This window comes from Anopheles coluzzii, chromosome 2, assembly GCF_943734685.1.
Source record: "Anopheles coluzzii chromosome 2, AcolN3, whole genome shotgun sequence".
Taxonomy (NCBI): domain Eukaryota; kingdom Metazoa; phylum Arthropoda; class Insecta; order Diptera; family Culicidae; genus Anopheles; species Anopheles coluzzii.
The window spans coordinates 93,366,787-93,382,016 of NC_064670.1; the positions used below are offsets into that span (position 1 = coordinate 93,366,787).

The window sequence follows — 15,230 nt, forward strand, 5'->3', positions numbered from 1 at the left end:
CGGCGTAACGCCCTACGCGGACAACATGCTGGCCTATACAGGCTTTCCAGACTTAATTCATTACCACGCAGCTGGATAGTCAAATCCTTGCTACGGGGGGACGGTCCATTCTAGGCTTGAACCCATGACGGGCATGTTTTTGAGTCGTTCGAGTTGACGACTGTACACCGGGACCGCCCCTATGACGACTGTACCACGGGAGCTGGAGTAGCTACTGCTTCATTAACTAACAACAATTTATAATGTTTATAATCAACAAAAAACTTCCTTATGTTCAATTTGCCTTGTAAATTTGAGTTGGCAGTTTTGTGAATTTTTCGAAAAGTTGTTTATGCAAACTCAATAACGAGTCTTTTTCTTTCGATAAGCTTTTGGCCAAAGTATCAAAAAATAGCTGTAATTGTCGTTGCTGAGGCTAAATGCGGCTTTTTACAAGAAAAGCTGTATCGAGACAAGATGATTGAAAATACCCGTTGCTCAAAAAGTCCTAACATGTTTTAGTCCAATTCCAATAGTCCAAAGTCCGATTGTTTTGCAAACATAATCCACAAAGTTCCTGAATAAAATTAAAAAAAAAATCCACACAACAGAACAGTATCAAAAACAGACACTACAATTTGATTTGCACTTTAAAAAAACAAAACACATCATGCGTCTAATCCTCCTCTCCTTCCTCCTCCCACCCCTTTTTGGCACCGTCGTAATGTTAGATCATGCGAAATAAGCATACGCCAGTGATGATTACACTTGATAGAACAAAATTGTGGCCCTGCGTGTGTAAAGTCAAACCCATTACGATAAGTCAGCGCACGATCTCTGTTTGCTTACGGGCCAGCTATCACCAGACCCCAGGGTTGTTGATCTAACGCGCGAACAACAATCAAATTGATAGCAGATACTTCCAAAACTCCGGTATCAGGATGTAACTTGCAGGGGATAATAACAGGGGAATGCTATTATGTATTACGTTGCACATATCTGAGCTTTGCCGTTGGAAAGGTGCACATTTTCAAGTGTAACCGAAACTGTAACAAGGAGATTTAGATATGGGGGCTAGAATTTGTGAGAGATTCATTTGTTTCTCCATTCGCTTTCATTCAATGCTAAAATGGCGGGGAATCAAAAATTGATACCATTAAACCGTGATCGAGGATTAAAAGGAATGTAATCTAATAATTACAGTAGATAGTGTAGACGTAATACTTGTAATCTACAACACTAGATACTGAAAAAGCTTCTGATAGTACTTTCTAGAGCGTCACTCTCTTACGTCAAGGTATTGGGTTGGCGCTAAGCTTTGCTAGCCACTGTCTAGAACTTCTTCAATATCTTTTATCCAAACCAATACGCCGCCAATTTCCGTCAAACCAATACGCAAACCCATATTTAATCATCTATAGTGTACTGTCTGTAGTTTGAATCTATCTTCAGATCGTAGCTAACAACATCCAGTTTTGAAACATCCCTCAAAATTGTCATTTTGTATACTTTTGTCTAATTACCTTTTGTTTTTGACATGTTTGTTCATAATCAGGCAACACTCTAATGTGTCACATTAATACTTCCTTTTCCACTAGCTGCCATTTCGCTACGATGGATAAAATAATATTTTTGTAACCTTTAGTAAACATTTTCAAGTTTCAAGTCTCCAAACCCTCATATGGAGCCGTCTCCGGAGCAAGGGTTGCGAGGTGCTGAATAATGTTCCGAAAGCCTGTATAGGCCGGCATGCCCCCGTAGTACGTTTACGCCAAAAAGAAGAAGTTATAATAATGATGTTCTTGCTAAAGCATCTTTTCGGAAGTGATTTCTCGGGTTTAAAAAGGAAGTTTTAGTTCAGAAGATAAAGCACATTCCGAAAATTTGAGAACGTACTATCCAGAGGCGATCCTCGATGATCCTTGGCGTGTTTTTCGTCAATAAATCGCTAAACACTAGTATATCAGTACCTCAGCTAGTCTTTTGCGAACGATTAAAAGCTTTGTGAATGTCCTGATAGGTGAGGAATTATTGTCCAAAATTAATTGAAGTCGAGCAACGACACGTCATGGGTTCAAGTCCCGTATGGGATCGTGCCCACATAAGTAGGACTGCCTGTCCTGCTATGGGCAAACCAATAAGTCACAGGAAAGCCAAGACCACTGGTAGTACAGACGGACCTTGACCGACATTGGTTGTTGTGCCAAAGAAGAAGAAGAATAATAGTTCAACATCTGGTGATAGACAGGAAAGCGATGCATAATATTAAATAATAAAGCCTGCACATTCTACTTTCCTCCAACATCGGTCCAAACTTTCACGAAATCGTTGTGACGCAATGTAGCAAAATAACATAACAAAACCCGTTGAATGAAAGTACGTTTTTGGGGGTACAAAACGGGTCCAAGGAGAACGGTCCCATCGTCAAGCAGTCCTGTAATCGGCGATCGCCACCAAAGTAGTTAAAAATAGTATAGAACGATTTGCTTACGGCATTATTGTAACAACTATTTTACTAGATTTCAGATTGTAACTAGCGTTTGTCGAGCCAAGCTTTCGATCTTTTCTTTTCTTATTCCATTCTATGGGGCTTATATTCTTCCACAGTAATAGGTAAGTCATGATCATGCAAATATGATTGACGAAAGCTCCCCCTACAGAGCCAGCTAATTTCTCATCTAGTCCGCCAATATCCTCCCCCACACCCCCTCCTTTTCACAATCTACCCTTCAGTACCCACACTTTCGAATGACCCTCGCCGCGATCGTAGGCAACCGGTGCGACACCGGTTGCTACGTTGCGTGACTTTTTTCGTCCACCCGAGCGTGATACAAAACGGACCGGCGTGCGCGTGTTGCATCGCCGATTCGAGGGAGTGGACGCAAGCGGAGAGCGGACATTTCTATTCGCTTTATGGGGACGCAGGACGGGCGCGTCAGGGTGAAAACCGAGCGTACCGAGCAGCGCCAGAGCGGGGACAACAATTTCGCGCAGCACAGTCCCACACACACTCCGAGAGCACGCCCGCTCGAGCGCTTCAGTTGACGTCCAACCGTCATCGAAGGGAGCCGCACACGGAAGACGCTTCCAAAGCCCTGCGCCGGGTTTCACTGTTTTTCGCGCATCTAGGAGTTTTTGCGCGGTGTGTTCTAGTGGCAAGGTGCTGTGTGTGTGTGCGTGTGTGTGAAGAGGGAACGGGAGTAGCAAGAATGGATTCTAACGGAACCGAAACGGTGGGCGAGACGCTGCAGCAGCAGTTCGGCCACTGGTACACCTTCCTGGTGGAGGACCTCAGCGACAAGCGTGCCGCCCATCTACCGTTCCTGCACAGCCCGCTGTGGCCACTGTCCGTCCTCTCCCTCTACTTTCTGCTCGTGTTCTACTGGATACCGAAGTAAGTCGAATGGGCCTTTTGGTCCCAAGTGAATCCCCCCCTCTCTCTGAGCTACCATCTCAACGACCCATTCTGCATTCTGCGTTCTTCTAACCCATCCCCCCCCAGCTACATGCGCGATCGCAAACCGTACGATCTGCGCAAGCTGCTGCTCGCGTACAACGTGTTCCAGGTGGTGGTGTGCTACTTCCTGATCCGGCAGCTCGTACGGCACGGCTGGACCTTCCGCTACCTCTACACGTGCGAGCTGGCCGACTACTCGAACAGCAAGAACGCGATCGGCTTTCTGCACGCCGCCTACCTCAACTACTGCGTCAAGACGGCCGAGCTGGTCGAAACGGTGCTGTTCGCGCTGCGCAAGAAGCGCAGCCAGATTTCCTTTCTGCACGTCTACCATCACGTGTTCACGTACCTGCTGGCCTGGATATTCGCCAAGTACGTCGGAGGTAGGTTGGGACTCAAAACGCTGTGTGTGGGGTGCGGAGCAGGACAGTGGATGATCAACGTTTTATTTGCCTATTTACCCCCCTCACCCCCCACAGGAAGCATGCTAACGTACACAATCATCGTCAACTCGCTGGTGCACATGTGCATGTACTCGTACTATCTGCTCGCCGTCATACCGAGCTACGTGCCGTTCTCGCTGGGCAGGCTGAAGCGCTACATCACCGCTCTCCAGATTGTAAGTGTTTATGTTACTGTCCTCCGCTCCAAAAAAAAAAAACAAAACCTTTCTTTTTGCTTCATTTCGCATACCTGCTACACATCATTGTGCTATCTGCTTACTTCCGCCCTACTGCTCGAACGCAGATACAGCTGGTTAGCATACTGGTGAACATACTGTTCGCGATGCGCACCAGCTGCGCCATCCCGCGCACCCACATCCTGCTGTACGCACCGTACATGGTGGTGCTGATCTCGATGTTCATCAACTTCTACCTGAAGACGTACAGCGGCATCACGAGCGCACTGAACGTGTGCTACACCGGCGGCGGTCTCCAGAAGAAGGTTCAATAATTTTAGGGGAAAAGAGAGAGAGTGCCCGCAAGAAAACACACTACCACAGTGCCGCACAGTGTGAGTGTTACAAGTGAGTGAACAATTAAGTACGAAGAAAGATTCACCAACTGCTGCCACACTCTATTAGGGATGTGCAATAAGAGTGTGTAAAAAGCCAACCACAACAACAGCAACAACAAACACAAAGTGATGCGTTACGGAAATCGCTTATGATTCCCAGTGATTAGAAGCAACAAAAAAAACAACACAGAAAACAGACACACACGCGTGCAGGTATGGCACCGGTCCAAAGCCCCAAAGCCAGGGCCATGCGTTGGGGGAAAGAAGAGGAAGAAGCTGCCGCTGCCATTGATAGGGGTTGGGGAGGGGGGGGGAGGGAGGGTACGAATGGGAGGGTTTGGGAACTGAATGCCAACCCACAGTCTAAATAGCATTTGCATTGACAAACTGATGCAAAATTATCTTGCACACATTGGCCTTCTCTCTCTCTCTCTCTCTGTTTTTTGTTGTTTTGTAATGCGCACCGGAACACACATACACACACACAATCACACAAAGAATATACTTTATTCTGTTGTGATTGATCTAATGCCGCTTATCGCTTGTGCACGGTACGGGCGTTACGTAGTAATGCGACCGGGGTCAATAATTAAGCTTAGCAGCGCGTTACCGCGTTTGCCACCCATCCGGAAGGATGAAGAATGATTTCACGAATTTACAAACAACACATACAGATAAACATACGCACACAGCAGCTCTAAAGTGCATAAACAAGCGTGTGTCTGAATCGTAGCCTATAGTTTGTGCGCGGAGTTGGTTGGGGAGGCGAGTTAAATTATATTGCTTAATTATCGGTAAGTGTTTCCCTCTAAGGGAGTTAGAGGGATTAAGTGAAGGAGAAAGAGAGAGCGCGCCGGGGTGGGCTTTGAAGATGAAGAATAAGAAGAAGAAGAAGAGGAAGAAGAAGAAGAAGAAGAGGGGGAGGGAATGCTTTTAAAACAATGTGCAACGCACACAAACATAATAATAAAAATAAAGCAAGCAAATGGCAAATGATGCGTAAAGGGTGTGTGCTTTTACTGATCTTGGCCTCGTGGACGATCCGAACGACAGCTCTCGGAGGCATCATGATCGTTGTTCAGCCAGCACCATTATTGTAAGCAGTAGTTCGAATTCGATCGAAAACGTCCGAAAGTAACAATAAATTGTTTTTGTTTTTCCTCTTCTGTTTCTAAATCAAACGTGTTCGTGAATAATTCAATTGAATTGTAATTATTGTTTCATATATTGTATTACTAAAGGAGTCTTGATTGAGAAAGCGAATTTCAGGGTTTATAATTGCTACAACAAGCACCAGCCGCACTTTCACGCAACGATCAGTCTTGTTTGGCATTGTGCGTGTGCGTGAGTAAATCGAAATCGAAAGCTCGGAGGGTGGAATTTTAATCATTTAAATTAAACATTATTAAAAAAAGTGGTGCGCTTTTAATCACAACGACGCAACTGGGGAATCTTTTATGATCTTGACGTCACATTTTCTGACGATGGGACATCTAATCTATGTTTGAGTTTATATTCGATAGGCATCTAACGAAGGTGAAATGAGCTCGTTTCGGACCTTCGAATAAAATTACCTATTCAGAAGCGTAAAGTTAAGTTGCCGTTTTCCTGAAGAAGGTAACAAAAAACTCAAGGCTCACGGCGCTATCATCGGGTTTTGAACTTTCGTTTCGTTGGTAAGGTACGAACGAACATTAACATAAAGGATGTAGCTAGAAAGACTGGCGGTGTACGACAAAACAAACTGACGTACTAATGCGCATAAAGATATCTAAAAAACAAGATCAAAATGCCCTTTTCTTTATGCTGCATGTGCACAGGTTTGGCAGCGCCCTTGCATCATAATGAAAGTTGTTTTTTCATCAGAAATATAAAGGATTGTTGTTGAACATCGAAACCTTGACTAATTCTTCACTAGAGAAATATTTTGAATAATGTATTGCATGGTTTTTAGCGAATGTAAAAGGAATCATTAACATTCGCTTATGGATTTAACTGCTGGTTTAAGGATCCGGAAGAATTTCTTGAAATGATAAATCCAACATTCCTCTGCGCGAAAAGTAGTGTTCCATAGAATGTTTTAAATAGCACACACAACGAAAAAAACCTGAATTGAGAAAAGCGGTCTTTGATACTGCCCAAATATAAACGCTAAAGCTATATATAGCTGACACTAAAAGCAATTCATTAACAGTAAATATAAAGGATTGTTGTTGAACATCGAAACCTTGACTAATTCTTCATTGGTGAAATATTTTGAATAATGGATTGCATGGTTTTTAGCGAATGTAAAAATAATCTTTAACATTTGATTATGGATTTAACTGCAGGTTCAAGGATCCGGAAGAATTTCTTGAAATGATAAATCCAACATTCCTCTCCGCGGAAAGTAGTGTTCTATAGAATGTTATAAATAGCACACACGACGACAAAAACCGGAATTGAGAATAGCGGTCTTTGATAATGCTCAAATATAAATGCTAAAACTATATATAGCAAACACTAAAAGCAAAGATTCTCGTCTCGTAGCGAAAAAAATGTCCTTACTTCAGTTCCACTTAACGTACATTTTGATGCCCATTTAAACCAAACAAAAAAAACAATCCTGCGAGTAAACAAACCCATTTCTACGAAATAAAAAAGAGGCCCAAAAAACAAAAATCTCTTCAAGAATTTGTACGACACAAGGCAAAATTTGTAAAGCGCAAAAACTGGAAACTGGTACAAGTGTTTTTTTTTATTCCGGATCTCGGACCTCATGGGAAATCCAAAAATTTCATCAATATGCCAAGGTCAAGGATGTTAAAATTTCCCCCTCCGTGCACATATCACGCACCAGGAAAAGGGTAACAAATCTTATAAATAAAGACAGGTTTTTCAATGTTCTTACAAAGACTTTTTCGTGCCCGTCAGTCGTTGACACCTTTGGGTTCGTGGTCGTTCGCTCGTGGTTAGTGCTCTGTTTTTTGCTTCTTGCTCGATGCTGAAAAATCCAAGGCAACAAGGCTCTCGGAGAGACACACAAACAAATGTAAACAAACATAACGACTTAAAACATTAGATACTCCACCGGCAATGTGGAGAAGCATGATGCTTTTAAGTGCTTATCCTACGAGCAGCATAAAAAGCCCTTTCCAAACCAACAAACGCTTTAATCACTGCTTAACGAATTTTGTTGTTGCGCAGCGCCGTAAGAGCAAGAACATATCCGGCAAGACATTGCAAAGCGCACAAAAACTCCCGGCAGGTCCTTTTAGTAGCAAAAACGGAACGCCACCTAGTACAACACAACTCGTGTTTCTTTTTGACCACTTTGAAGCTCGGCATTTGCGCACAAGAGCCATACGTCATCGGTATAATGAACAATTATACGTCAACTGTCCCTAGCGAAATGGGAACCTTCTTTTCCCTTTGCCCAATGCCGCTCATCTAGCGGAAGAACCGGGTTAAATCGCTGCCACCGGGACGACACATTGCCATTGCGTTTGCGTCAAATGGTGATCAAGACAAGACATTAAGCATTCCCAAAACGCAACCACATCGATTGACGTTCCTACTATTCACCCCGGGCTCGAGGAGCACTGCCTCCTTACCATGTGCATATTACGGTGAGTTCTTAATTGCCGCTTTAATTACTGCAACCACCGTCGGCATTGCGCCATCCCTCAGCAGTTGAAGTGCGGCGCGCAAAAGTGGTGCACAATTTTGCAAATTTTGCGATGCCATTAAAGGCATATTATGGGTGTTTTTTTTTTTGTTTCTTTGTTAAATTGTCTGCTCTACGCTAAGGATGTGAAAAACATCATCCCTCATTCAACCTCCGCCGGAACGATGTAATCCCGAAATGTTAGGATCGTGTAGGGATCGCGATCGTAAGCAGTGGTTACGTCGTCGTGGCACACACGCGCGCGCGGATTTGAAAAAGCTCCTCACACGCACACGGCTCACGCAGCCGAACACGGGGCGCAGAGGTAAATGGTGATCAATTTAAAATACATAACAATGTTTTTCTCACATCTACACGTCTATACCCCAAGGCAGATCGTTCGGCAGAAGTGTTTGAAAGTGTTTAACAGTCTGGGCTCGTTCGCGAAGCGTTATTATTTAATATTTGCCCCCTTTCCATACTGGGTCCGGCAAGCTTATTGACACAGGCAGATTGACCCGCCCTTAAAATCATCAACCCATGTTCCATATACCCCCCATGTGCGCCATAAGCCACGCAATCAGCGCGCACAACCCCAAAACAATGTTCGTTTGATGCGCTTTAACGTTCAGTACACACAAGCTTTTGCGCACTTGAGATGAGCGAACATAAGCGAGAAAAAGCAACAACATATCATCCATATGAAACACATCACCACCAACAGTCTAGATCCTTTTGTGTGCACGCGCGCTTACTCGGGATGAGGTAATGGGGCTGGGTGCTTTATGATGTGTGCCCCCGTTTATGAGTGGGCCCCCAGTGTGTGTGTCCGTGTTGAATAAATGTAGCATCTTCAATTTTACGCCAATCCTGAATGATTAACAGCCGTCACACGCTCGACACGGTGAAGGAGCAATTGGTGTGTTTGGTTGGGTGACGGCTGCGGGGGATGTGGTGTAGTGGTTTGTAACCAGTAACAAACTTGCCAGCACTGTTACCAAGGATAGAGTGCCGCCCCATTGGAAGAAGTTGTCTCGTGAATCCCTTTATGTTTAACTTGACATGAATTCTTTTTTAACAAACCTTCTTTTTTTCTTCTTTTTTGTTTGTTTTAATTGGTCTTTTTTAAGTAAGAAGCAATTTTTGTATCTTTGCGATACTTATTCAAACAGGTATCTGAAAATTAAAATCACGAAAGAAACTTCTCTTCCGGACACATCTCGATCCATTCCAGATTTGAACACACATTGCATGCAAACAAGATTGATTATTGTGTCGTACACATAACCACTGCACCACGAGGACCGATCGTGAAAGCAACATGTAAAAGCCTATAAAACTCACTATGTACTGAGGTACTTAGCGATCTTTTATGCTGTGAAAACGGTGTGAAATCATCACTTTTCCCATGTTTCGATCCGATCCCTCGTTAAAAAACGAGCTCTATTTAAACGATCGTAATTTGCACGCCCAGAAAAAGCTGTCAAAATAAACTTCCACATTGCAAAGCTGGACGTGTAGAAACGCTTAAACACAGCCAATCTAGGGTTTCGTCTTGCTCTTTCAAAGCTATCGTATTTCTATTGTCAAGTAGAAAAACAGGCAATACAGCGTAGCAGAAACATTTGAAATCATGATGCAAAAATCAAATTAGATCTATTTCTATAAAGATAGAAACTGCTCCAAAAGTGAGAAAAAAAATGGGGAAATGAATAGTAACCGTGTCCAAAACCATCTCAACGCGCTTTTAATCCAAGCGATTAACTGTTGCGCACGTTCGATCTTGCCGGCCAGCTAAGCATAAGAACCGGGCAGACGGAAGAGACGAGATTGGAATGGAGAGGGCGGCTCTTTCGCCAAGGCCAGCCCCCACAACAATGCAAACGAAACGCCGTGCGCCTCCGAAAGAATGTGTCCCAACGAAGGCCCAGTTTCGCGCCAAACAATGTATCGCGATGGTAGCGCGATGCCACCAAATGCAGGAGTCGCGTTAAAGCCCGTATTAGATTGATCGAACGCCCTTGTCAAACATGGAGAAGGTGGTGAAAATTAATTTCCGCATAAACAACAGAAAATCCATTTTTCTTCTCCTCCCCCCCAAACGCCACCACCGGCCACGAGAATGGAGTCATAAAAACGGACAGTAAGAAAATTAAATGACAACAAAAGCCACATTTCCGAACGCCTAGCGCTCTCGCCCGAGTGCACGATGGATGCACACATTTTGCTTCGCCTCCAACAACTGCAACCCGGGGGGATTGAATGTTGATTTGGCCGCATTCATCAGCACACTTTGTGCACCGATCGCGGCCAACACAAAATGGACAAACACAAGAAGGGCAACAAAAGCGTGGCGCGGCTTGTACTTTCACCTGTGTCGCGGTGTGCGCGATGCGCTTCACGACATCGCGAATGCACTTGAACTCTAAAACCGCGGCAAAAAGGCAGCAGCGCCGTCGTGTGTCTCGGAGATGGTGCTGCTTCTGCTGCTGCTGCTGATTACTTGAGAGCTAGTGCAAATCAATCTGGGCGAAAAAATCGCTGCGTTTCACTTTCTACACACCCAGGGAGAGCGTTCGGTGGACATGACAAAATAAAGTTTGAAAAAATATATACACCACATAAGATGGCTAATTTTACAAAATAATTCATAAAAAACATACGTAACACTACGCACCCACACATACACAAGCTAGCCTAATAGTACGAAATTTAACATGAAAATGTTGTTACAACGCAAAAAGGAAGGCGGTCCCAGCCACAATGTGTGCGCACTTTCTGGTTTCAGGTCCTATATGCTCCACCGGACCGCACCGAGTTTTGACAGACGGCAAGAAGCAGCAGCAGAAGAAGACTAAAAACAGACCCATAAAAATGTTATTTAATTTTTGTCCACCCGCCCCCCATGCACAGGCACCCTTTGGTCCACAAACCAACGGTTGTTAACTGGAGATCATTTTCGATATCATTAAGATGGACTAGCGATTTTTTTTCGCGGGGTTTTAGACATTTTTCCAGCCGCACAGCTGATTTGTGCGTGTCAGCGTGCAAGTGCGCGAAAGGAAAGCCCGATCGCGCATTGGCAGACCTGGGAATGGCCTTCCTAACGGGGTGACACAAGCTTTATGCTGGCTGGCGCTGGTCGAGCTGCACGCGCGCGGTGTTATGTGAAGCAGAACTTAAACTGATGCTGGTTTCACCCCGCAAATAGAAACGTAATAGAGAAGGGGACAAAAAAACAACAACCACCAATTTTGATGCTAGCTTTTGTACAAACCATTTTGTACAAGGCCGATAAGCTAAACGGGCTCCAGATTGGTCGGAAAGATGTGCACTTTTTGTCACAGTTTTTTGTTGAAACTACCATTGAAGATCGCGTTTTCCCAGGCATATTGGTAACGCTGGTAAATAGAGGTCGGATCTCATTTCAGCGGGCTCGTTACTGTGCACTGTCCTTCGTGACAGCCGGACTCATTGCGCTACGGATTAGCCACCGTGAGAGGGTCAAGTTCGTACCGAGCGCCGCTTATTGCACCAAAACTCCCCCAAAAGCACGATTAAGATTAGTTACACGTTTGCCCTCCAAAGACACCTTTCGGTACCTACTCTGTAGGTGAACGCAGTGTGTGTATTTTTTAGTTTTCTAATAATTACTAACCTACATTTAAAAGGCTTATAAAAATTAAAACTCTACACCCTATGCGCTCTTTTTCGGCGGTGCCCTAAATTGTAGCACAAACACCTTTCCACCTTACACCGTCGTGCACACGGCGTGTTAATGAAAACAAACATCAAATTAGGCCGTTTTTTTCATACAAGGTCTTTCACCAACGAGATATGGTTGATTTTTAAGGGCACTTTTCAATGATAAAGCTCACCACCCTCTGCAAACCCTTTGGGTTTGGCTGAGGCTACTACTGTGTACTCCGATGCTATCCGTGTCACTCGCGAAAGCGCACGGAAGCATGGAAACAGTTAGTATATACATTTCATTTTACAGCCCAATACTTCCCCACAACATATTTCGAAGGGAGAGATTTTGATAAAAATGTTCAACATTTGGCTGAACGCACTGGGGGCCACCACCCTTTTATGAAAGTGTCTAACATGGTGAAAGAAAATCAAAAGTGAAAGAAAACTAAATGTATAAAAACATGAAAAATGGAAAGAAAATGTATTCCATCAAATTCTTTACCAAAACTGGTAGCTAGATAAATAAAAGAATGCATCATCATTATAGAAGAAACATAACACAGACAACCAGCACAAGAAAATGAAAGTAAAAAAAAAGTGTCAAGAATGTATAGCAACAGATAAAACTCATCAAGAAGACAAGGAAGTCGATGGCTTAAAAGCGAAAGAATCCTAAGACTGAGAAGAACATCGAAAACGGGCGCTAAATATAACGGCTGGTCAGGCTCGGGGTGATGTCTTTGACATTAGCCTAATGCGTCCTAACCAAAAGGCAATTTCGATTGTGATGAAATGTTTGCAAATCGAAACATATAAAAAACAGACACAACATGCTAAACAAAAAATGATGCTCTTCCGAAGATGCTCAAGAGGACACCGGACCGGACAGCCTACGTGACTTTCTGCACGACACACAACACGCGGCAGGCCCGGACCCAGGCGATTTTGGGGTACGCAGATTCCTGCGAAAAATCAGATATTCTCCGATACCGGTTTTAAACGCAGACATATTCTTACTTTTGCGGAAGAAAATCTTATCACACGCTGGCTAACATTTGAATGCAAACCCCTCAAAGCTTCCCTCGTTATTCCTGTTCCTTTATTTCAGCTGCTGCTGCTGCTTCTTCGCGCCACACGCTTAGGCGCTCCTTTTCTCCACCCACCGCGCGATCACGCATAATTTCGCATGCGTACGACCGTCGGCGACTGCTGCCAAACTAGCCAGCCAGCCAGCCAGCCGCTGTGAACTGATAATGAAATCTCGAACCAGGAAGCGCGATTTACATTAAAACCGCGATCGGTAAGGTCTGCACTAAGCCGGTTTTGTTTGTCAACCAGGGAAGGCTGGGAGGGGAACGAGTCGGAAAGTATAAATTTCAGAATTTGACTTTTGCAGTAAACATGGCAACAGACAGAACCTCAGCATCATCCTTGCTTTTGCCGAAAATGGTCAAACATCCCTGGCCAGAAATGGGGAAGGTTATGAGGATGATTGAAATTCACACTCGAATAATTTTGAACGAAGCATTATGTTCTACAGCTTTTACCGTTTTACTTGCCAACTAACGAGACAAGTGACAATCCATCGGAAAAGGGGTGTCTGTTTCGATGGGATTTTTGGAATTTAAAAAAATACACGGCACTTGTTAATGTGTCATAAATCAAGACAGTGTTGTGTCGCAAAGCATGATGCCACCACCAGGCGTACCTACTACTACTTTGTGCGCGGGTTTGTAGCGGTATCTTAATGAGTAATGACCAATTTGATTGTATCGAATTAGCCTCTGTACGCTTAATGTGCCAGAGGCTGATGGCATTGGGAGGGTGTCAAGCTGGCGTTTGCAAAGTATGAAACTGAAACCCGATACGAAGATAAGTCGGTTGAGGCGGAACTATGCTCGAGACTGTCGAGTGCTCGAGTGCGGCCACCAATCGTCAATTGTATACGATTGGTGGCAGTTTTCTAGCCGATTCTAATCGGAAACAATGCAAATCACTCTTCTAGCATAGTGTGAACGGTAATTGGTTGCGCTGTAATCGATAACAAACGGTCCTTCGGATTCAAGAACGATCCTAGGGGACAATGATTGTACGCTGAACTGCACACGGAACACTGTATTTTACAATTAGTTAGCAACAATTAGACAGCAATTAATGCAAATAACTACGGGCGGTTTCGAGTGGCATGAAGATTAGATTTTTCGATAAGTTTTGACAAGAAAAGCTAGTAAGTAAGTTTCTTCTTTTGTTGTCCATTATGTATTAAAATGATTTTTAGTTGTCCTTTTTAACGCTTAATTCAAAGGTCTTATTAAACCTTCATATCTATAACCAAAACTGCACCTTTACTTCACTTCTTTAACCATCTACTCGGGTAAGGCATACATTTTATACGGAAATTAGCATTTTTATTGTTGAAAAAACATATTTTTACTGTATTTTAGGTTTTCATGATAACAATACAGTAGAACGTCGATTTTCCGGGCAGCTCGGGACCGGACGGTTGCCGGTTAATCGATTTGCACGGATAATGGTCCAAGAAATGTCAAATTCATATAAAAATTATAAAATTCATTAGTTTAATGATTAATTATCCTTGAATCAATCGATTAATCGTTAGTAGAATATTATTTTCATCAATAACTGTAAGTTTAACTGTTCATGAACAAAAATGAATTTCGAAAATACCACTATACACTACAGAGCTGCACAAAAAACTGGTTACCCACTTGACTATAGCAGCAAATGTTCGCTGTACGTTTGAACAGCTGCCAAATTTATGCGCACGGTTAAGCCGCCCGCCGGTTAATCCGCACCCGGATAATCGTCGTTCTACTGTACTTGTTTAGCATAACTTTCTTCTTCTTCTTCTATTTGGCGTAACGTCCTACGCGGACATGCCGGCCTATACAGGCTTTCGAGACTTAATTCATTACCACGCAGCTGGATAGTCAATCCTTGCTACGGGGAAACGGTCCATTCTAGGTTTAAACCCATGACGGACATCTTATTAAGTCGTACGAGTTGACGAATGTACCACAGGACCGCCCCAGCATAACTTTATGATTTATAAATTACACAAATGTAATGCACAGTTAATAGTTAAACAGACATTAATAGAGCATGTCATCCTGACTATCCAGATTTTACAAGAACATTTGGAGCTAGAAAACGTGGGAAGTATAAAATCTATAAATATACTGCTACTGATGCATTGCTATTGATATCATCACATACTTAACGACTCAACTAAAACAAATTATCACCTTTATTAGCTACCCAGGCAGGTGGTTATAGAAGTAAAGGGGTATAAAAAAACTTTTTGTTAAAGTACATTAAATTAATTTTGAAAATTTGAATCTTTGGAGCGCTGTCGGACGCGTTTCTTTAGACATTCTATAAATTTCAGATCGTTACGGTCCTCCGACAAAAAACTAT

The 15,230-nt window shown here is 43.4% G+C and overlaps 2 protein-coding genes across 2 annotated transcripts in view; one reads left to right on the forward strand and one right to left on the reverse strand.

Moving 5' to 3' along the window:
- The window catches only part of LOC120953513 (oxysterol-binding protein-related protein 9), a 48,181-nt gene that overhangs the window by 25,346 nt on the left and 7,605 nt on the right, over nucleotides 1-15,230 (reverse strand). The gene's annotated exons all lie outside the window — the stretch shown is intronic.
- On the forward strand, nucleotides 2,860-4,412 carry LOC120953514 (elongation of very long chain fatty acids protein 4-like). The gene is made up of 4 exons (XM_040373519.2): nucleotides 2,860-3,373; nucleotides 3,482-3,819; nucleotides 3,916-4,055; nucleotides 4,184-4,412. Exons 1-4 carry the CDS (start codon nucleotides 3,189-3,191, stop codon nucleotides 4,388-4,390), a joined length of 870 nt encoding a protein of 289 aa, XP_040229453.1. The 5' UTR covers nucleotides 2,860-3,188; the 3' UTR covers nucleotides 4,391-4,412.

Bases quoted from the DNA above. Each gene is read 5' to 3' on its own strand.
- LOC120953514 (XM_040373519.2), top strand. From the start codon at position 3,189: ATGGATTCTAACGGAACCGAAACGGTGGGCGAGACGCTGCAGCAGCAG. The intron at 3,374-3,481 runs GTAAGTCGAATG...ATCCCCCCCCAG, and splicing joins GTGTTCTACTGGATACCGAA to CTACATGCGCGATCGCAAAC. The intron at 4,056-4,183 runs GTAAGTGTTTAT...GCTCGAACGCAG, and splicing joins ACATCACCGCTCTCCAGATT to ATACAGCTGGTTAGCATACT.